Source organism: Dendropsophus ebraccatus, chromosome 14 (genome assembly GCF_027789765.1).
Source record: "Dendropsophus ebraccatus isolate aDenEbr1 chromosome 14, aDenEbr1.pat, whole genome shotgun sequence".
Taxonomy (NCBI): domain Eukaryota; kingdom Metazoa; phylum Chordata; class Amphibia; order Anura; family Hylidae; genus Dendropsophus; species Dendropsophus ebraccatus.
The window spans coordinates 56,150,761-56,174,622 of record NC_091467.1 but is presented as its reverse complement, the minus strand read 5'-3'; the positions used below and the strand labels follow the sequence as shown (position 1 = coordinate 56,174,622).

Genomic DNA, 23,862 nt, shown 5'->3' with positions numbered 1-23,862 from the left:
TTAACTCTTAAGGGTCCAGATAGGAGTGGCGGAGTGTGAGACCTTCCATTGAAAGAGGTAGCAGGTGGGATTCGGCATGGCGTCTGCAGGCGGGGTTCCAAGCAGAATCTATGCACTGATTCCATAGTGTGAACAGGCCCTGAGGCTGCCTGGAAAACATTGATACAGGCATAGGCCCTGTCCATGTTTTCTCGGACTCCTGAGGGCGACATCTAACTACAGTATTCCAATGCTGAATGATTGGACTTGAGTTGCGTTAACATCTAATGAAACCCATTCAGATGACTGGCTAAGTGTGCAATACATGGATGGACTCAAGGGTGAGAACTGGGTGAGAGTTAGCGTGCCTTTACATGGAGAGATTTATCTGACAGATTTTGGAAGCCAAAGCCAAAAAGGAATAGATTTGAAAAGAGGAAAAATCTCAGTCCTTCCTTTATGACCTGTTCTCCGTTTATAGTCTGTTCCTGGCTTTGTCTTCAAAGATCTGTCAGATAAATCTCTCTGTGTAAAGGCACCATTACTGTTAGATTTGGCTTGTTTGGTGTTTTATGCCATGGGGAGGCCAAATGCATAGATTAAATTTTCTCTCAGAAAAGCCCTTTAACTGTAAGGGTATGTGCACACTGAGTAATTGTAGCAGAATTTCCAGCAGACTCCCCACCAAAATGCATGCTAGAAATTCCGCCCGTAAAATATGAACATTGGTCCTTCCCATAGATTTTAATGGGCTTTCTGTGCACATGACGGAATTTTCCACCGTAGATCCGCTTTCTGCCCAAAGAATTGACAAGTCAATTCTTTGGGCGAATTCCGCTACAGAAATCTTATAGAAGTCAATGGGGTTGAAATAAGGGATGGTTCGAAACTGCCGAGGTATGGGTTCGTATGAACCCGAACGCTCTGCATCAGATTCCCGCTGTTTGCCCGCTCCGTACAGTGGGAGGACCGCCTGGAAAACTGGGATACAGCCTATGGCTATGGCTGTATCCCAGTTTTCCAGGCGGTCCTCCAGCTGTATCCACCCTCTCCATGGAGCGGGCAGACAGCGGGCATCATTGCCGAGCCAAAACTCTGCCCAAACCAAACTCTGTTCGGACCATCAGAAATACAGAATAAGGGGCCCTTGCACACTAAGGAAACATGCGGATAACTTGCTGTGGATTTAGTCTCTCAACACCCTTAGGATTGCTTAGGATAACGTCACATAGATTTGGTAAAGTGCAGATTTTGGGTAAAACCTCTGCAGCATACTGTGGCAGCAGAAACGTGCATGGGATTTCTAGAAATGGGGGGGGGGAGAGAGAATCAGCAGAAAATCAATGCAAAAGTGGTGCAACATGTCAGTTTATTTGTATATGGTCTTAGTAGATACAAGTGCAACAGCTCCTTAGTTCTGAGGTATATTTAGTGTTTTCAGACATGGACAAAAGAATAATGGTGTCTGACTGCCTATAGCTATATGTGTGTTGTAAAATGTTATAATAGAAAATGTGCCAATGTGCTGGTTCTCTAGGTCAATCTTATGAGAGCTTTCCTTTATATGATAGCATTCATACAAATAAAGTCATCATAATAGTGTATGCTGGGTTAAAGTACTCATCCCCCATTAACGGTATAGGGGATAAGTGTCAGTTTCCAGGGATCTGACCAATTTTGAGACTGGGCCTTGTCTATAGACAGTGAATGGAGCAGTGGCAGGCATGAACAAATCGCCTCTCAAGATAACAGGGGGTCCCAGCACATCCTCTATTCACTGTTCTTTTAACTTGGCATACCCCTTTAAAGAGAGGTTCTCACTAAATTGACTTTTAAGACAGGGCACATTGGGCTGAATTTCATTTCACTCTTCTAGCTTGCAGTTTCTACCCTATTCCACTTTCAAATGGGCAACATTAACATGTCATGACGTATGATAAAGTTGCATGGATTTTTATGCCACCCACACTCTTCCAACATCTCTCACCATTTCCATAAGACAAAAACTATAGCATAAAAAGCGGAAACAAGCAGAAAATGCAAGTAGAAGACGACATTTTCAATCTTGTCCTGAAACTTTGCACATTTTTCCTCCATTTCCTCTGTACTCCTAAGAGTCAGGATCTGTTGTCGCACCAACTGAATGTCTCTACAGATCCGTTCTAGCTTTGAGAGTACTCCATCTTCCAGCACTGTCCCTTCGTCCTCAAACTGGACCTCTCTAGAGCAAGACTGCGGCAAGGGACCTAACAGGAAGAAGCAAAACCACAGATGAAAATGCTCTTACACTCCATACTTATAAATCACATTGTGTGACCGCACTCTCCGTTGTGTAAACTGACATGTCTGTGCGGCAGCTATTCAATGAATAGCGGCCGCACAAAACTGATTTGTCATTTTTTTGTGCGGCCGGTGGAAATTCTGGCCGGAGCGTATACTATGTGTATACGCTCCGCCTGGGATCCCATTCTTTTCAAATACAATGTATGTTTTGCATAAATCACGGTCGTTTCAAATTGCGTGAACATGGCCTCAAGTCATATAATGTGACCTCATAATACATAAAAATCGGACACTGATAACGGTGCCTCCCTGTGCCCCCCGAATAGGTAATGTTGCCTCCTCTACCTAGTACACCCTGCCCCCGCCCATCTCCCTGTGCCTTCCTCCCAGGGATGGAAATACAGGAAGCCAATGCTGCCACAATCTTGCTGAGAACATGACAATGCATTGAGGTTGCTTAGTGTGGGGAGGACTATGAGCTATGTGACCCCTATAGCAACACCACTGTTTATTGACCTCAAATTTATTTTAAGCACAAAAACATCAATAAAATAAAGTGATTTGCACTTTTGACTTCTGAGCATGTTAGTTAAAATGACAGTGAACATTTAAAGTTATAAAAAAAAATCCATATCCATAGAAAGTATGACTGTAGTACCTTGATATGGTGGGAATGCCCCAGCAGTTTTGGTATCCGGTTTTAGGATTTTACCTCCGATATACATAATCAGAATGAGTTCTACGGTCCCGGCAGCAATGAGAGTCATTGTACCAATAACAAAAATTACTGCAACAAGATAGCGAAGAAATATTCAGACAACATGTAATAGTATAATAGAGGATTGTGTAATCTTATAATTCAGTCATCAACTTATACCCCTATTCAGAGACCCCCCCCCCCCCCCTTTTATTTATTCCCTCCTTTAAGATCACAATTAGAGGGGTAGTCCAACCCTTAATGAGTAGGTTCCCTCCTCATATTGATGGAGGCACTGGGAGGGTGGACTGTTACATCACAAAGCCCCTCAGGAGGCCTGACAGTCTTAAAGCGACACTGTACCCAAAATCTGTGCTCCCCAAATCGATTGTACCGTCTGATAGCTGCTTTTAATCCAAGATCTGTCCTGGGGTCGGTCTGTTCAGGTGATGCAGGTATTTTTCTAAAAACAGTTTTTAACCCTTAGAGGACGAGGCCAATTTCAATTTTTGCGTTTTTCCCTCCTTGTGCTTAAAAGGCCATAGCACTTGTATTTTTTCACCTAGAAACCCACATGAGCCCTTATTTTTTGCGCCACTAATTGTACTTTGCAATGACAGGCTGAATTTTTTCATAAAGTACACTGCGAAACCAGAAAAACATTCAATGCGTGGTGAAATTGAAAAAAAAAAAACGCATTTCTTTTATTTAGGGGTTTTTCGTTTTTACGCCGTTTGACCTGGGGTAAAACTGACATGTTATATATGTTTGTCAAGTCGTTACGATTACAACGATATGTAACATGTATAACTTTTATATTATGTGATGGCTTGTAAAAAATTCAAACCATTGTTAACAAATATATGTTCCTTAAAATCGCTCCATTCCCAGGCTTATAGCACTTTTTTCCTTTGGTCTATGGGGCTGTGTGAGGTGTCATTTTTTGCGCCATGATGTGTTCTTTCTATCGTTATCTTGATTGCGCATATGTGACTTTTTGATTGCTTTTTATTACAATTTTCTGGATTTGATGCAACCAAAAATGCGCAATTTTGCACTTTGGGATTTTTTTGCGCTTACGCCATTTACTGCACGAGATCAGGGATGTGATTAATAGTTCGGGCGATTACGCACACGGCGATACCAAACATGTTTGTTTATTTATTTTTATTTATAACATGGGAAAAGGGGGATGATTCTGACTTTTATTAGGGGAGGGGGCTTTTTTTTTATAACACTTTTTTTTTCTTTTTTTTTACACTTCTACTAGAAGCCCCCCTGGGGTTAGGGTTATTTCCCCTGGGGGACTTCTAGTATAAGTACACTGATCTCTCATTGAGATCTATGCTGCATAGATATGCAGCATAGATCGATAAGATAGGCACATTGATTGCTTCTGGCTGCTGCAGCCGGAAGCAATCGAGTGCCGAGGTGGGATCAGCACCATTACGGCGCTGAGCCTCGGCGGAGAAGGATGTGTGGATCACAGTCCACCCCACTAGACACCAGGGAACGGCTGTATCAAGTAATCGGATGCAGCTGTCAACTTTGACAGCTGCATCCGATTACTTTATTAGCGGGCACAGCGATTAGACTGTGCCCGCTAATAGCCGCGGTCCCAGGCTACGAGCGGCACCCGGGACCGCGGCAGTCCAGAGCGCAGCCGCCGCGTGGCCCGCTCTGAACACATGGAGGTGGCCCTGGACGTACGGGTACGTCCAGGGTCGCCTAAGGGTTAAACTTGCAGCCCTGTGTCAAATTGGTGTGGCCTACAGTGTCTGTGCCCTAGGCCTGCACTTCCTCTCCGTCCCTCCTCCCCGCCTTCTTCACCATTAGGAATTTCTCCTAATCATCACCTGTCTGAACACTGCATGTGGGCCTTAACTATCCAGCACATGTGCAGTGTTCAGACAAGTAAGGAGTAGGAGAAATCCTGCCTGGGGTATTCCTAATGGTTAGGAGGGCGGGGCGGACGGAAGGGGAGGCATCGCAGGCCTAGGGCACAGACACTCTAGGCCACGCCAATTTGACACGGGGCTGCAAGTTTAGAAATAGTTTTTTTAGAACAATAACTTCACCTGCCGAACGAACCCCAGGACAGATCTTGGATTAAAAACAGCTATCCGACGGTACAAGCGGTTTGAAGGGGGAGGGCAGATTGTGGGTAAAGAGTTGCTTTAAAGAACAAGGGCACAAGAATAATCACAATTGATAAACCCCCTTCTTTATCCTTATTTTCCCCTCCTTACCGATTACTGGTGGAGTACCGGAGGACGCAGGCAATAAATCGTTAAGTATAATTGTGAGGACAGATATTCCCAAGAGCACAGTGATCTTGAAGCTGATTTTTTCATTGTACGCTCTTGGAATGAAGTGACTTAAAAGGTCCAGAACCATCAAAGACAAAGAAGGTAAGATTAAGGCAGACACGTACAGGCTTGACTGTCGCTTCATGACCAACTGAGAATGACAAAAAGTCTGGTTAAACACATGATACATAGACTTCTCTCCAAACACAAACCTGTGTCTACAACTTAAAGGGTTTACAGTGTTAGGAAATTATCTATTGTTGATTAGTTTTTTTATGTTAGTTTTCATGTTAAACATTTTTTAAATAATTTTTTGTCATGTGTTTTCTAATTTTCCATTTTACTATCTATATTATAAAACAATCCTGAGATCTTGCAGTTTTCATTCTGGCCACTAAGCCTAAAACTAATTTTGAGACTTCCTGTTCAATCCTTTTTAGCAGTGAAAGAGGACACCAATGTGTATATTTACTGCCCTTCACAAAAGCTAAAGCTCAGAGCTCAGCCTCCCCCTCACTGAGAAGTGCCCTCTGCATGGGTTACAGAGCATGACCAAAAAACATTCCTATTTATGTGACTAGGGTCTGCCAGTCTATTGTCCCTGTGACCACAGGGCTTGCTATAAAATACAGAACTATTTAATCACTGTTATTTCCTTTGCCACAAATCCTTCATGACAGCACCATGAATGGAGGATGCTCCCTTCATCTCTGTAGGGGACAAAATACAGGTAAGTATAAAAGCCCCTCCCCAGATCACACCTACAGTGGTTTCAAAATACTCTGTAGAGACTAAGAAGCTAACAGAGAACTCAGGTGGTGCTGTCATGAAGGATTTGTGGCAAAAGAATTAACGGTGAGTAAGTAATTCTGTATTTCCACTGCATCCTCCATGACAGTACCATGAATGGAGACCTACAAAATTAAGGGTCTCAGGGAGGGATGACCGCTTGAAGGACTTTGTGTCCATATGTGCAGTTACAAGAGGCCAGCACATCTAGTCGGTATTGTCTTAGAAACGTATGTATGCTTGACCACGTTGCCGCCTTGCAAATCTTTTCTGCCGAGGTGTCCGCCCTTTATGCCTAGGAGGAGGAGACCCCACAAGTAGAGTGAGCTTTGATGCTCGAAGGAATGGGCTCACCCTGCGCCAGGTAGGTTATTTATAGTTGAATCCACTTGGCGTCCATGTCCTTGGACACCTTCCTACCCCTACTCTAGTAATATCAGGTACTGAGGGACTACACCCACTGGACAAACCTATTCCAGTACTTCCTATATATAGCAGACGTAGAGGATTTCCTACTTTGGAGAAGGAAACATTAACATTATCTGGCATTCCCTTTCTTACAAGCATTTCCCTTTCAGGAGCCAGGCTGCCAAGTTCAACCTGTGAACCACTGGAAAGGTTACTGGACCCTGGAGAAGAAGATCCTCCCTCAGTGGCAGAAACACTTTACCGTCCAACGCTAGATCCTGCACCTGAGGAAACCAATTTCTATTGGGCCAGTGGGGGGCTATATGAACTACCATTGCCAGGCTCGTCCTGATCTTCCTGATGACTTGGGGGATGATAGGGAAGGGGGAGAAAGTGTATGCCAAATCCATGTTTCATTGGATGGACAGGGCAGCCAGACCCCACGATCTATCTGCTATATTAAGGGAACAGATATACCTTTCTATTTGAGCGAGAGGAAAAGAGATCCACCTGGGGAAAGCCCTATCTTTGGACTAGGTGAAGGAGCACCTCCTGATTTAGGGACCAATCTTCTGGAAGAATTTCCTGCCTGCTTAGGACCACTGATATTGAAAGAACCCAGCGAAAGATGTTCTGTGCTACCCTCTGAAGGTGGTGGAACATAGGTATGCAACGGTTGTTACATTGTCCAACAGAACCCTGACATGGTGGTTCGTCAGAACATCATGAAAGGACAGGATAGCCTGCTAGGCCCCCAGCAACTCTCTTAGATTTAAGGAGGCTGCGGCTATCTTGGAAGACCATAACCCCTGTGCATAACTGCCCTGACACTGAGCCTCCCATCCTGAACTGCTTACTTCTTCTGTAAGGCTAAATGCTGGTTCCTGAATTCACTGAATCCCCCTTTTTAGGTTCCTTGAACACAAACTACCAAAGGGAGTTCTTTACCTTCTGGGAGATGTAGACCTTGCTTTCTAGTGACTGGGGGCTTTTTGTCCCAGGACTTGAAGTCCCAGTAGTGAAGTCTGAAGGACCCTCGAGTGCCTCTGGCTCCATGCCACATATTGAATGCATGAGGTTGTGAGACCCAAGATCCTCATGTATTCTTGAATGGTCGCCCTCTTTCTTCCCCTGAAGCTGGGAATCCATATTTTGGTCTGGAAGGGAAAACAATAGGTTTTGAGAATCTAGCATAATCCCCCCCTCCAAAAAAAAACCTTCTGCCTCCCTGGCACCTGGTCTAATTTTGGCAGCTTTATGATCCACCCCAAACTTTCAAGTAACTCCTTTACAGAAAGTAGATGATTTGACACAGTCTGTTCTGATTTCGCCAACAGGGAACAGTCATCTTTACAGTGTCCATTTAGAATTTGTGGAGGTGTGCACCATGCTAGGTCTCCCACACTACTAACTTTTTGCCTTGCCGAGTGCCTTGAAAACAAGTTTATAATTATTAGACTATGAAATAAATTTACCCCTTTGGATACAAAGCCTGCGCTTATGGTTGATGTGTGTTTGAAGTTTGGAACATTTTCTAGCATGACCTCCAGCTGGTTAAGCCAAAGTGATATGGTTCTGGCAATGGATGTGGCAGCAGTGTTAGTTTTAATTACTAGTAGCCTCCCGTGTTTACTTAAGCAGACCGTCCATGGGATCATTGAGTTGCGACAAGTCTTCAGGGGATAGAACATAGACATTTCTCACAACCTTTGCTTCTTTGTACATCTATCTTGAGGATTTCCTCCCACAACATAACATCAGCAGGCTCAAAGGGGAGATGGTTTTTAACCTCCTTAGGTACAGACAGTCTCTTTTCCGTCTGTTTTCTCTCTAAAATTCTTTTAGTTAAGGATTTACGGGAAAAACTCTATTTTTCCTGGATAAGTACCAAACATTTCATCAACTATAGACTTTTTCTGGGCTATCTCCTTCAGGTTCATTGTTTTGTAGTCTATGTTAGCACAGTTAAAGGGGTTATCCAGCGCTACAAAAACATGGCCATTTTTCCCCCTACTGTTGTCTCCAGATCAGGTGCGGTTTGCAATTAAGCTCCATTTACTTCAATGGAACTAAGTTTCAAAACCACACCCAATCTGGAGACTACAGTAGGGGGAAAGTGGCCATGTTTTTGTAGCGCTGGAGAGCCCCTTTAAGGTAATATTATCTTGCCCCCTACACGTCTTCTCTAGGCTCATCTACCGTCTCTCCCTCCTCCAGCTCAGCCTTGGATGGAACCACTGTATAGATTCCTGGTCAGAATTAGAAGAACTACTAGACATCCCCCTAGTTCTTTTGCGAGGAATTGTACCTGGATGCTGTGGCTGAAGCTGCCTTTGATACAGCAATCTCCATTGCACAATGGAATGGATATCATCCATGATAGAACATTTTTCCTGAGTGACATGAGGGGCATAACTATCAATACGCAGGGTCAAGACCAGCATTACACATAACACATTTCCTTTCCTTAGGAGCAGATTTTTCTAGGATTTTTAGAAACCTCTTTGCTCCTCTTAGGGGTCTACTTTTCACACTGCAAAAGAGAGGAGGCCAACCCCTGCAAGCATAACTATGTTCAGCAACACCTTTTGGGCAAGCCCTACCCACAGTTGCACAGTCCAGGTCCGATTTCTGATCTTGCTTCAGCTGTAGGGGAGAGACTGGACGCCAACGCACAGCTGAATTTAAATTTGGCACCAATCGCACATGTCCCGCATGCCAGAAGCACGTCACTCCTGCAGTCAGGCCTGTACAGTGGAGCGGGGACGTGCCCGCTCACCGGGGGCCTTGCAGTGTTCAGGGAAGCAACATGAGCAGAGGAAGATGCCGCCGCCCCCCCTGCATGTCTGACTACCTGGGAGCCAGTGATCCACTGGGGAACCTCTGCACAGAGAGGTGCTGGGGCGGGAATGCCTCTGGAAGAACAATGAAAGTCCATTATTGCGGTGCTGTGATGTCATCTTGTGCATTATCCTATACTCTTCTTTTTTGCATTATTTATATGTGGTAATGATACTGTTTGTTATCAAAGATCCTCAGCACTCAGGCCTCTTGAATTGATTCTTATTTTTAGTTCAGGTATTCGGCATATGTCAGCAGATTTTACGGGATGCGTTTCAGCGCTTTCACAGCCCTTGCCAACTATTTTCATTACTTACATAAAGGAGACGTCCAGCCACAGGACATTTTTTTCAAAGTGCAGGAGCAGTGGGGAAAATAACAAACCTCACCCTCTCACCTATATAGTGACGGATCCCCCGCCAGGCTCTGGGATATCCATCAGAGCCTATGCCATGACCTAGCTGATGGACAGCCCAATCAGTGACTGGGGCCGGATGCTGCTCAAGTCACTGAATGGCCAAAGGGGCTGTCCATCAGCCAGAATGGGCATCCCCCCCCTGAGTGATGACATCATCACAATTCAAGGGAAAAAGCCTTTAGGCGGGGGTCCCGGGGCTGGTCATGCACTGCAACACGGACACGGGGAGAAGTAAGCAATACTTGATTGTTATTCTCTTCCCTACCTCCGCCAAGGGGTATTCCCTTCTCAACTGATATAGTTATACTTGTAGGACTCGTTAAATGAAATATTTTTGCAACTACATTCATTTAGCAAACTTGCCTCCTCCTGATATGCTGCTCTTTCCCTCCAATTGTTGACAGCTCATTGTCTAGGTTACCGACCACCTCTCTGCTCTAAAAGCAGTGGTCTATGTGCCAATGCTATTACACGCGCAGACAGTGAGCAGGGAGCAGAGGGAAGGACCCTCCGAACAATCCTTAGACTGTTTGGGCTGCCCATTAAAGTCAGCAAAAAATCTGCTGCTCCTATTATATGGAGCGACACGCAGAAGACCGCTGGTGCACGAATCGTGCTCTTTTAGCATGGTGAAAGACCATGATCGCTGGTTGATCGCTGCCTATTAACATGCACTATTACACTAAACAATTATCGCCCGAATGGCCGGTAATAAGCCATGTAAGGCCGATATCATTAAAGGGGTAGTGCGGCGGTAAAAAATTATTCACAGAATAACACACATTACAAAGTTATACAACTTTGTAATGTATGTTATGTCTGTGAATGGCCCCCTTCCCCGTGTCCCACCACCCCCACCCGTGTACCCGGAAGTGTAGTGCTTTATACATACCTGATCCGTGCCGACACGCGTCCGCCATCTTGCGCCAAACGTCATCTTCGGCCGGCGGCCACGTCATCAGCCGCTGAGCCGCGATTGGCCGAGCACAGGTATGCTCAGCCAATCGCTGCTGAGCAGCTGATGATGCGACCGGCACTCGGGAAGATCGAAGGTGTTCGGGCCGGCCGGCCGAAGATGACGTTTGGCACAAGATGGCGGACGCGTGTCGGCACGGATCAGGTATGTATAAAGCACTACACTTCCGGGTACACGGGTGGGGGTGGTGGGACACGGGGAAGGGGGCCATTCACAGACATAACATACATTACAAAGTTGTATAACTTTGTAATGTGTGTTATTCTGTGAATAATTTTTTACCGCCGCACTACCCCTTTAAGTGTAATAAGGCCTTTTCTGAGTGATTTCTCTATGTACTGTAAGAGCGCTATTACACAGAGATATAATCAGCCAAATCAGGCCAATTATTGCTGCGTGTGATATAGAGAACGATCAGCCGATGAAACGATCATCTTTCTTTCTTTAGGTTCAGACTTAAAATCATTGGGCGCCGACCGCACATCGCTACGTGTAATAATGATGCACGGCTGATGATTATAGAGTAAAATAATAAATATTAACTCCCCTTACTGCCCTTACTGCCCTACTGTCCTTGGAGGCCTTCCGCGCTGTGTGCAGCTCTGCCTTTGCTCCGGTCATTGAAGTGACAAGCCACAGCCGCTTGGCCAATCACCGTCTGAGACCGGCCGCTCAGCCAATCACTAGCCAAGACAGGCTGCGGCCTGTCACTGCAAAGACCGGAGCAGAGTCAGAGTTGCACACAGCGTGGGAGGCCTCCAAGGATGCCTGGGAATGCGGTAAGAGTTAATATTTATTATTTTACACTGAATGCAAGGGCTGCACAGACATCGCTAACGATGTCCGTGCAGCCCTTGCTGCCCAATAATCGGCCTGTGTAATAGCTCGGTAAACGAGCGCCAATCTAGCAGATTATTATTGGGCCATTATTATCAGGCCTTACATCACTTATCTCTATTGTCTGACATGCATTATCTCTATTCTATTATTCAAGTAGCTGTGGGGCTTTTTTTCTAATCCTGGATAACCCCTTTTAAAAATGATTGTTATTTTTATAATTATCTTTATAATTAAAATGAAGCTTTGCTCAGAATTGGCTTATGACAATAGCTATTAAAGACCAAAGTAGAAACACACACACAAAAAAATAATCCCAATATGGTGCAGAACAGGCTTGAATAGCCATTTAGTGGTTTTCCTTCCACCACAGGCTCCAGTGGAGCTCAGCATTATCTTATGACAATGGTTATAATAAGGTCTAGTACATAGTACACAATAAGTATTACCGTGCAGAAGAGGGTTGAATAGCCATTCAGTTGTTTCTCCTCCACCGTAATCTCCAGTGGATTCCACTCTCCATTCTCAACATACAGATCTATATCTTCTTTGCGTATCTCAGTGGTATTCCTCAGGGTCCTCAAAATAATGTGGTTTTCTAAGAAGTAAAAGTTCTTTATATGCTACAGTCAGGCAATATACAGCAATACAATCACCTTACTGTATACAGGTAGTCTAGTTGCATATTTGCAGGTGCTGATTCTTAGTGGGGGTATGAGGAAGGATGTGTAAAAAGATGTTGTGACAAAAGCCAGTTGCAGTGTCCCGGTACCTAGATGTTGTGTGGCTGAGGAATATTTTTCTTCGTACTTTACACTGCGTTTGGATATCATATGTTCTGATATTTCATTTACTGCTACTTTACTTGTCCAATTGCCTAAAGCAAATGCACATCACAGAGGTAGGATATCGGTACACTGGGGGTACTGGGTCAAAAATGTAAGTGGTACATTTGTGGTGAAACCGGGGAGGGTGTTGAACCCCGGAGTAGAGATACGGCCGGTCACCTGCCAGGTGGTTCAGCGTGACGCCAGTCCTATGCTGGTTGGCCAAGATATAGCCTAGCCCAGTGATGGTAATCTGTTGTGACGCCAGTGCCGATTGGGCAACCTGCCTTTAGGGTAATAGGCTGGCTATACCTAGTTCCCCTGTGGACAGTGACCTGCCGGGCTGTTGCTGGGTCCCTTGGGTACTTATTACGGTGGTCCTGAGTGGAGTAGTGACCCACCCGGAATATTGGTACTGCCACCCACAGAAAGGGGAGTTGACCCAAGGAGTGTGTGTGTGTGCGGTGCCGGTGCTTGACAAGAGTTTCTTTATCGTAAATAGAATCTGGTTTACTTTTGAAATGTGCAGTAGGTCATACAGCTTTACTCTGATACGATAACTTGTAGTTGATGAGGCACTTAAAACTTTAAAGTTTAGATCTGCACTGAGAGTAGGAGAAGGAGTACCCGTCGTGCCCACTGCATTGCTTGTGGAGAGGTTGAAGAGGAGCTCAGAGGAGTAGAGAGGAGGATGTTGAGAGAGTCCCAGCCTAAGTAGTACTGTGCTCTGCCAGGACTTTGGAGGTAGAAACAGAAGGGTACTTGAGAGTAGAGAGAGTACTTGTGCCTGTGTTTTGACTCTTTGGTCTTTGCACCACCTATTGCAAACTAGTGTCAAGTGACCCATCCTAGAGGGTGACACAAGCCCCAGACCTTGTTACCTAGGATGAGCGGAATGCTGAGAGTTCCCTGCTTACACCAGTGCTGCGAGATAGAGTTTATAGGCTTCTAGCAACTTTGCTCTGTCCCGATCAGTTCCTTCACTTGCATACGAATACTGTCTGGCACTATGTATCTCCTGATCCACGGAATGGGTTAGGGTGATCTTTGACTTGTCCTCTCTAGTGGAAGCTTAACACTGCATAGTGTTGAGTGGAGTTACTAGAGAAGAAAATAAGTCTAGATACATGTGTCCTTCATTTAGACCACAACTTAGACTGGGGACCTGGCATGAGCAAGGGCCCAACAAGACTGCTGTAGAGAGCGTTCTGGCTAGTGTCTTTCCTATACAGAATCCAGCGACAAAAGACCCTACACTTCCTCTACCCATGTGACTTCCTATCTACAGCATATCTAAGGTGTGCTGTGAGTGGGTGGGTGAGTAGTGCGTCTGTGAAAGTAAAGAGAGATAGGATAGCAGAAGAAAGAACTCTCATTGGTGTGCAGACCTATGTGGTACATAAACAAACAATAACCCTTTGGATACTATAGCCGTGCAATAGTTAGGTATACATACTTATAACAGCGACATCTTGTGGCAAAACTCTGGTACTACTACATCACCACTGTATCTTAAAAGCACAGGCTTTTGCGAAGGGTGTAACCAATAGCAACACCCGTGGTGGGACACCACACATTCACTTTAACAGCATAGACTGAAGTATAGTATCAGTGTGAGGGTTAACATTTCTGCTGTGTCTTTACAGCACCCATGTATGAATGTAAGATGCTTTGGTCACATGATGCCTGTTGACCAATTAAGTCCCTACCTCAGCCCCTTTTAGGTTAGACCTAAACCTAGTCTAAACCAGTCTGAGCCTGGCTTCAGAGCACATATCTGCAAGCTCAACTCCTGCTAGTCAGACCATTTATTTATGTTTTCTCAGTATCCTATGTCACAATATACAGGGAGAGACATATAATAGGGAGAAATTCCAAAACAAGTTCCAGTTCCTGAAGTTGGTTCCATCTCAGTTTCTACTGGGTGTTGGGAACTGTGGGAATTGTAGTTAACCCCTGTTATAGGTGATCTGTCAGCTTTATATCATGCTCAGCAGAGCACACATGTTAAAGAGCTGAGCTACAGCATGCATGCCTCCTCCCTCCCCTACCCTATAATACTTTGCATGTGTGATTTATTGGAACTTCCCATTTACACAATTTAACAGGGCATACTTTCTGTGCAGGGTCGGCTCCAGTTTTTTGCTGGCCCTCTGGTGACAGAGCCTCAGCGGGCCCTTGTGTATAGTAAAAAATTTGTTGAGTTCATCTGAAAACATTTTTTGTACAAAACACAAAAATCCTTAGAGGAAAACTCACCCCGATGCATAGTGCTGGTAAAGATGACAGAACATTTCTGAATATCAAATGGAAAGTAGTAAAATTCCAAAACACAGGTGCTTGTCAGTCGCATTGGTTTAAGAGCTGTAATGACTCCATCATGGGTCAGATTGGCATACTTCATCCAGGGGGAAATATCCTCAACAACTCTACAAAGGAAAAAAAAACCTCAATAACCTGTATAAAATGTGCTACCCATGTCCGACAGCATCCGTTTTGTGCCTCCTCTTCTGAGCATGCTCAGTTCCAAAATCATATCATGATGGATAGATAGTAAACTTTACATTCGTCATCATTGACTGCAATAGTAACAGATGTGTCCCTTCCTGTTTGTGTTCCATTTTTTTTTAATATACAGAATTTATTTTGCCGACCACTTTTTTTTTCTTCATTCAAAGAACTCAGATAAAAACAGATGCAAACAAAACCCCATTGAAATCAATGAGGGCTTAAACAGATCATAGTCCCTGTTTCATTAGTAAAATCCTGAGGTTACTATGTTTTCCTGCAGCCTGAAGTATGTTTGTTACGTTTGAAAGTTATATAGATTTGTAATTTACTTCTATTGGGAAATGTCAAGTATTCCAGTACTTATCATCTGCTGTATGTCCTGCAGGAAGTGGTGTATTTTTTCCAGTCTGACACGGTGCTCTCTGCTGCCATCTCTGTCCATGTCAGGAATTGCCCAGAGCTTTAGCAATTCCCCATAGAAAACCTCTCCTGCTCTGGACCGTTCCTGACATGGAGAAGAGAGGCGCAAGAGGCAAGAGAAATCCCATTGAATAAATAGGACAGACTGAATTTCAAGTGGGATCTGCCACATGGACTCCGCTCGTAAATTCAGCATCTTTTGCTCAGTGTGCAAGGGCCCCTTGCCAGAATATTAACAATGGCCGTGTAAATGATACATTTTAGTCGTCTGATGTTCATCATGAATGGCTGCAACACAAGTTGATCATTAGTTACAAAAGTAATTATCAAAATACAGATGTATTTTCGCCCCAATAGGCGTTGTATGAACATACCCTTAGGCATGGTTCATTCTATGTAAAATGATGCCCCGTCTTTCATAACAAAGGCCATCACTGTGCAAATAACGTCCGTTACTTTGAAACAACAGATGTTATTTGTGCAATGACGGCCGTTATTGTAAAAGACGGACGTCCTTTTTGCACACTGTGCACCTAGCCCTGATCTGATTCCTCAGCCTGCACCTTTATGTTTACACACAGTAAAATAACACCAAAATACAGCCGTAATTTTGAGGTTTAAATACAGCTGCATTTTCAATATAATAATGTGCTTTATTAAAGTCAATGTGAATTGGCCAGGAGCGCATACAATGTATAGAATATTGTCCGTAATTGATTATTTACCAAAATTACAGTCGTATTTATCTTTTATTTTACTGCGTGTACCTAGCCTAATAGCTTCATGAATTAACCCCTTTAAGGGTTTTGGTACCCTTGGAGGGATTGTGAAGATTTTGCAACTTGATAGAGTACAGAACATTTCTGTGATACAATTAGAGTATTGAAATTATCCATTAAAGTGAATGTATCACTTTTTTTTTTACTGATTAGATCCAGATACTGTTCTTCTTTCACATGTTTCCCATCTCATGATGGTAATTTGTATTTTATTCTAGTACATTATTGCCTGATAGGGAGGACACCGCTGGAAAGTGATCTGTGCAAAACAGCTTCAATGGGCACTGTCATAAAAAATAACTTCTGACATGTCACAGGCCCTGAGAGGTCGGAGAGGTGAGTAATGATTGTTTATTACGTTATGTCCCGTCTCCCCCCCAGTAAGGGGCAACACGGCCCCCTCTGCTGCCACCATTTGTTTTGGGAACTGCAAGGCAAGCACTGCTGAACAGCACTATACAGAGCAGGGTCCTGTTCTTCCCTATGTACTGTATAAAAGAATATACAGTACAGAGGAGGGGGAATGGGACTATTTATAGTGCTGTGTGGCAGCGACTGAGCAGAACAGGGGATAGGGAACTGCAGGGCTTAGATAGCCCTGCAGTTCCCAAAACATATGGCAGTAGAGGGGGCTGTGTCACCCTTTACTGCTACCACTATACGGACGTGCAAATGTTGATAAAAGACTATACATTACATTAAAAAATATGCACTTTTCTGGATTTTATAGAAAATGCTCACTGATGCCCCATGAGGACAGACAGATGTTTAGGGCTATTATTATTATTACTATGAGTTTTTTGTTTTTTTTTTACTCACTAATTTAGAAGGTGCAAATTCTACTCATTATTCTATGGGCCGTGTTCACACTTCTCTCTGAGTTTTCATCGCCGTTTCCTGCATTTTTTTATGAGACGAAGTAGCACAGTGTGAACTGGCCATACTAGAGCATGCTAGCACACAATTATATCCTTACTGTTCAAGGAAGTATAGATCCGGCACCCAGACACTGGACAATGGGATTGTTACATAGCTTATATTACAGAACTGTTCAGGATCCCATGATAAGAAATCGTTTTTCCATATCTGCAGATAGAAATAGTTACATTTAGAGAACAATGGCACAAATGTATTTTTAAAAAAATCAAAATAAATTTTTTTTTAATCAAAAAGTCCTCTTACTGTAAATATCCAGAAATACGTCATTAGGGTCTGTGTCTTCTCAACCTATGGGAATAAGATAGCAAATAGCAGATAAAGACTCATCTTATGGATCAAACATGGTGTAAAGTGAAACTGTCTCAGTTGCCCCTAGCAACCAATCAGATTCCACCTTTCATTTTCCAAAGAGTCTGTGAGGAATGAAAGGTGGAATCTGATTGGTTGCTAGGGGCAACTGAGCCAGTTTCACTTTACACCATGTTTGATAAATCTCCCCCTATGTGTCTTTTTCTTCCATTCTTTAGCATAATATTTTTTTTTTAAATGGAGTTATTCAGGATTAGACAAATATAGCGACTTTCCTCCAGAAACAGTGCCCCTCTTGTCCTCAGTTTGTATGTGGTATTGCACCTTAGTTCCATTGAACTGAATAGAGCTGATTTGGATTAATACACACAACCTGAAGACAAGAGAGGTGCTGTTTTTGGAAGAAAGCTGCTATTTTGTTTTGTTTTTTAATCCTGGACAATTCCCTCTTTCTGGAAATTGCTCAGCAAAGGTCTTCTCCCCCCAATCATCCTCTCACCACATTCAGGATGGAGACAAACAGCATGTCCACTGTGACTACAAGTGGTTCCTTCCAGTCATTTTTCGGCATAGTCATCAATAGCAGATCTTGCCGTTCTGTAATATTGAGATAATTGATCACATCGTAGTGTTTGCACGTCTGCTTCAGCACGGCACCTGGGATGTAATCTAGAAAGGCAGGAGACGAAGAAGAGAGAGGATCGAGGGTATTAGCAATAATAAGTATGTGTGTAACCTGATATAGTGCTTAGATGTATCAGGTTAAGACTATGTTCACACACCATACTTTTTATAAAAAGAACGGCCATTGTTTTCAATTAGACGTTCTTTTCAAAATACAATCATTTGCAATTAAGTCAATGCAAACAATGGGCGTCAAAATAATGTCCATGTAATTTATTTCCGGACATTCTCCATAGACTTTAATGCAATTTTTCTTTTTAAGCAACGGCCGTTCATTATACGTAGTGGGAACATAGCCTAAACATAAAAAAACAAACTACAACAAACAGTGAGCAATGGCTCAGAGGGTATCAAGCTGCTCTACAAATAGCATTATTCTCAGGCTGCTTAGTGTAGAGCAATAAATAATAATAATAATAATAATAATAATAATAATAATAATAATAATATAATAATTAATATAATAATAATATGTCTAAAAACAATATAATAATATAATATATAAATATTTATAAAAACAATATAAATAAATGAATACATAAATAAAATACATACATAAAATAAAATATACAAAATACATATACTGTGTGTGTGTGTGTGTGTGTATATATATATATATATATATATATATATATATATGTGTATTTATTCACATTATTCAAAGTTATGTGAGGTTTAGAAGTGTTACTTACACCGCATAGCGCTTAAGCATCCGACTGTGTTGAGACACCCCCAACTGAGTCTAGTAATTTATACATTTCCAGGAGAAATAACAGAGGAAAAGCACAATGCATATTTGAAGGAAAAGATAATCCAGCATTGTTATTTTATATGGGATACAAGAGTTTAGACGTCCGGAGGGGTCAGGAGAGCTGCCAGCTCCACTATACAAATAATTATAGCACACACATTTTTGTCCTCTAATTTCCATGAATTCATCAATTCATTCTCCTCAAACTCGTCAACCAGAAATCCAATGCTGCAAAGGCAAAGCGGTTAATAGAAAAGCAATATACATACCAAAGCAAAGGCACAAGAGCAGCAGCCACATTGTTGTAGCTTTCTGTGTTCTGTGACGGAGTGCAGGAGCATTTATACTGGGCATTGGGAAACCACCGGATTATCCGCATCCATTTTCACTCCCTGGTGCATTGTGATCACATTCCCTTCTATTGATCCGGTTTGTCAAGATGAAATTAAAGTGCAATTTTTTCTTGTTGTAAATCTGTTTTAGGACAATTTAGGATGTTTCAGATTTCAAAGAATTCCTATTACGGATAATGCTGGAGCAATGCCCTTTTTTTGCTCCTTAGATAATACGAGCTTTGTGTCATCCACAGGGCAGACGCTTGTAGATCTAGGAATTCTGCCAGGGATTTTTTGTTGGATTTTCAGAGGGATTTCCAGGGCGCTGATGCCTGTGATGAAATTCTGCATCCAGAATCCACAACACATTTAAAGGGATAGTCAAGAAGACGGGGGTCTCATATGCTAACGCTAACCGCTAACGCATGGGCACGTTGGGTTAATGTAGAGGTGCATTTATCCCAGCACATTGGAGCTGCCCTGTGACCTCACTGAAATGTACGCCAGCTCAGGGCAAGGGAAGGGACAGGGTGGGCACAGACATCCCCGACCACTGTCCCTGCCTACTTGCCTCAGAAACCCCTAAGTGACTGCGGGCAACTGGGTGACAGCCCCTAACCTGCGATACATGAAGAAACACAAAACTTGAACAACAGGGGTAGAACTAGAATTGGCTGGGCCCTATAGCAAACTTTTGATGCCCCCCTCCAACCCAAGCCCCCCTAGTAGATAGTATCCCCATGTAGCTAATTCTCCCATAGGCAATGGCCCTGGTAGGTAGGTATCCCCCTGTAAGTTACCCCCCTGGTAGTTACCCTCCCCCTATGTAGTCATTTCCTTGGGTAGTTTGCCTCACTTATATAGGCATCTCCCTGGTAGTTAGTCTTCTTCCTCCATATAGTTATCTCTCCTGATAGTCAACCGCTCTTCACCCTATATAGTTATCTCCCCTGTTAGCCCCTGTCCTTCCCATGTAGGCATCTCCCTTGGTTAACCCCCTTCTTTCATACAGGAATCCACCTGCAGGTTAATCCCCTTCCCCCCATGTAGGCAAGTCTGTTAGTTAACCCCCTCGCCAATAAAGATATCCTCCTGTTGTTAGGTAGTATATGAACCCTCCCAATTCCCTGTTCCCCTTGTGGGCAGATGCACCCAAGCGGATGCTACGAGTCATGTGATCTGAGAAGGCCCGGTCCATTACAGCATCGGGCCACCCGACCCTCTGATGCCATGGGCCCTGTAGCAGCCGCTGTGGCTGCTCCTGTGGTAGTTCTGCCTTTGACAAACAAGACAAACTTACTGATAAGGGATAGTCAGGAAGCAAGGGTCAAACCAAACGGGCAGCAAAGTACACTACCAAAGAGTAGTCCGGTAACAATAGCCTTGGTCAGGAAAGGCAGATTATAAACAGTAGTCAGGTAACAATAGCTTTGTTTAGGAAAGCCAGATAATAAAGAGTAGTCAGGTACAATAGCCAGGGTTAGGAAAGACCAGATAATAAAGAGTAGTCAGGTGCAATAGCCGCGGTCAGGGAAGCCAGATAAAGAGTAGTCAGGTGCAATAGCCGCGGTCAGGGAAGCCAGATAAAGAGTAGTCAGGTAATACTGTTTGGTATCAGACGGCGGAGGCAAGGGGCACCCTAGGAGTACTCAGAGTTCCTTAATTATATTAAAGATAGAGATTCTTTATCTACATTTCTTTCGATCCTGTAGAGCATTCATTTTTGTTCTTTAGATTCTATTGTTTTTTTTATAGCAAAATTGTTTTCAAACTAACTTTATTGTATCCTATTTATGTCTTCCTTTGATATGTAACTGTATTGTTATAGATAAAATTTGAAAAATCGAATAAAAATATTTGGAAAAAAAAGAGTAGTCAGGTGCAATAGTCGGGGGTTAGGAAAGCCAGATAATAAAGAGCAGTCAGGTACAATAGTCGGGGGTTAGGAAAGCCAGATAACAAGGTATAGAAAGCACAGGGAACCCCACGCACACTAGTGAAATTAGTCTGATAGCCGGTAGCCCGGGGCCCTGAGCTCCTTACTTACATTCAGTCATGATTTGCATAAAAATAGCTGCTTTTTACCGCATTTTTGCACAAATCAGGGCAAAACTGCAGCCAGGACACAATGCAGTAACATTAGAGAATGTATTGAAGGACCTTATCATGTGACAATGATGTCACCACAGGTCCTTTACAGGCTGCACTATGGAGGAAAAAGACTTAAGTTAGTGCCGCCATAGTTACAGTGGGTTGGGGGGAGCCAAGCTTGGTGAACAGCCCGGGGCCCATAGTAAAGTTAATCCGCCCCTGTATGGGAGATATAAATGTGAGGGGCTCCGATCCAGAATGTGGACCGACCCGCTGATCCTCAAAAGGCACACATGTATGTTAGGCCTTTTGACTGGCAGTTAGACCCGCCACCTACTCACATACAGCAGCACAGCTGCAGTAATTTAAAATTTCCGCCAGGTGATGTGGATCCATGGTGCCTCACATTGCCGGGGACCCTGTCATGTATCCATGATGTCACCCGGTATGCGGCTGTTGGGGTGGGCCCCCGCCAGTCTGGGATGCTGCTGAAGATGTTGCAGGAACAGGGGCAGGTAAGTTACCAACACCAGTGCATGATAAATATTTCCCCAGCTTGTTGTCTAGGTTACAGACCACCACTCTGCTCTATAGTATACATATATATATATATATATATATATATATATATATATATATATATAAATAAATAATACTGTGTATATCTACCCAATGGGAAGATTTATCAGGCAGTCTTTCAGAAGAAATGTCTATAGCAACCAATCACAGCTCAGCTTTCATTTTACCAGGGCTCATTACTATATGGAAGCTGATCTGTGATTGGTTGCTATGGGCAACAAAGGACATTGCTACTGAAGGATAGCGTGATAACTCTGCGGGGAGAAGACTGCACAAGTCCCTGATGGCGGATAGAAGCCAAGTAACAGGACAGGTATCCATGCTGGAACTTACGCTACTTTCCTTACAGCAATTTCTTAGTCAACTGAAAATCAATTGTCGGTTTATAGTATTTCTGAAGACAATTGAATTTAGTCACTTAGGAGGTGAGATAATGTGATATCAGGCCGGGGAGGAATCTGCGTGGAGGGGCAAGGTTTCTTAGATCTGTATATAAAGTTGCTGCTTCAAGGGTTAAAGGGATCCATCCATTTAGCACATTTGTGCCGATGTTGTGCAACTTGTCCTCTCTTCAATATCATGGAATAGGTCACTTAACCAAAAGTGCAATGCCCGTACTGATACAGAGGTCATAGAAAGTCTGGATGAGGCAGCTGCTGCTTCTTGCACAATGAGTCAGCCTTTCTTTTCATAGGATATAAGGATGAATCCTCAGAGGGGAGGACAGATTTTTTAGATAAGTGATGCATCTAAAAATCACTTTCATTTCCTTACCTTTTCATCCATCCTCTCTGTCTGGTCCAAAGCTTAATGATATTTTGAAACGAAAGTGAAAATAAAGGGATGGGGTTCCTTCAAAATCTCAGATCCTTTAAGGCCTTTAAAGGAAGGTTTGATAGATGAGGGTATGTGCACACAGAGGAATTCTCATGGGAATTGTAGAGGAAGGTTTTCTGCTTGAAATTCCTCGTCTATTTAGCTCTGGCAGAACAGGAGCAGAATTTGAGCCCGTTAACTTCTCTAACAGAACCCTCCCAAAGAAATGACATGTCAATTCTTTGGCCCCGTTCACAATGAGCAAACACGGGGGAATTACCTCCGTGCTCAGTGTCCTGCTGTGAGTGAATGAGAGGGCGTGCACAAGTCCGCTGCCGTCGCTCCCCGCTCAAGGAAGTGACATGTCACTTCTTTGAACGGAGAGGGGAGGAAGCGGACATGTGCACGCCTTCTTATTCACTCACAGCAGGACACTGAGTACGGCGGGATCCCGCACGGAATTCCGCCATATTTGGATCTGCAGCAGAAAATTCTGCTCGGAAATTCTGCAGTGTGATCAACAGAACGGAAATACCATTGAACACAATGGGACATTGCTCTGTTCATATTTTACGGGAGGAATTTCAAGCTGAAATAGTTCTGCTTCAATTCGTCTATTCCTCACCGTGCACATACCTTCACCCTGGAAACAGTCCAATTTTTATCCCTCAGGACGGTATGGGGGGAAGCTACAGTTTTTAATTACCCCCCCCCCCCCCCCTGCCTGTTATTGTTTTTTACTTCCCGGACAGACTTCTCCTTTAATCTTAACAAAGGGAGGATTCTGAAGGCTTCTACTTCACAACAACCGGCTGCAGCAGGAAGGAGTGTTCCATCCGAACCTGGCCAATCAACATCTCACGACATGGAATATGAACACGACCAGCTAGGAAAGCAGGGGTTATCGGCAGATGTAATACAGACCATGCTAGCATCCAAGAAAGCCGTCACTGTGAATGTCTACTCCAGAATATGAAGTATATATTGTTCCTGGTGTTCCACCACCCAAAGTCCTACTGAAGAAGTGACCACTATACATCAGCTTCCCCAGGATGGCTTCCAGAAAGGCCTTAAACCCAACACCCTGAAGTGCACCTAACTGCGGTAAATGCTTACCGACATGGCATTGGTTCCCAGGTTCTGGTTATCTCCAGATTCTTCAGAGCAGTGGCCAAACTAAGGCCTGACTTCTGCAACCCAGTTCCATCATAGGATTGATCCATTGTATTGAAGAAGTTGTCTGGGGATCCTATCGAACCCTTGGATGTGACGGCCTCAAAATGC

At 43.6% G+C, this 23,862-nt stretch overlaps 1 protein-coding gene across 2 annotated transcripts; it reads right to left on the bottom strand.

Annotated features, from left to right (window-relative positions):
• Positions 1-1,331: 1,331 nt before the first annotated feature.
• LOC138772110 (5-hydroxytryptamine receptor 3A-like) lies at positions 1,332-19,304 on the bottom strand. 2 transcript variants are annotated; one of them, XM_069952251.1, is made up of 9 exons: positions 19,027-19,304; positions 17,822-17,991; positions 17,257-17,301; positions 17,051-17,160; positions 14,624-14,793; positions 11,987-12,135; positions 5,209-5,419; positions 2,921-3,049; positions 1,332-2,225 (listed from the first exon to the last, which is right to left on the bottom strand). In XM_069952251.1, exons 1-9 carry the CDS (start codon positions 19,109-19,111, stop codon positions 1,963-1,965), a joined length of 1,332 nt encoding a protein of 443 aa, XP_069808352.1. In that variant the 5' UTR covers positions 19,112-19,304; the 3' UTR covers positions 1,332-1,962. The 2 variants fall into 2 exon arrangements, with proteins under 2 accessions (XP_069808352.1, XP_069808353.1); XM_069952252.1 differs by lacking the exon at positions 19,027-19,304 and adding an exon at positions 18,699-18,796.
• Positions 19,305-23,862: the final 4,558 nt, after the last annotated feature.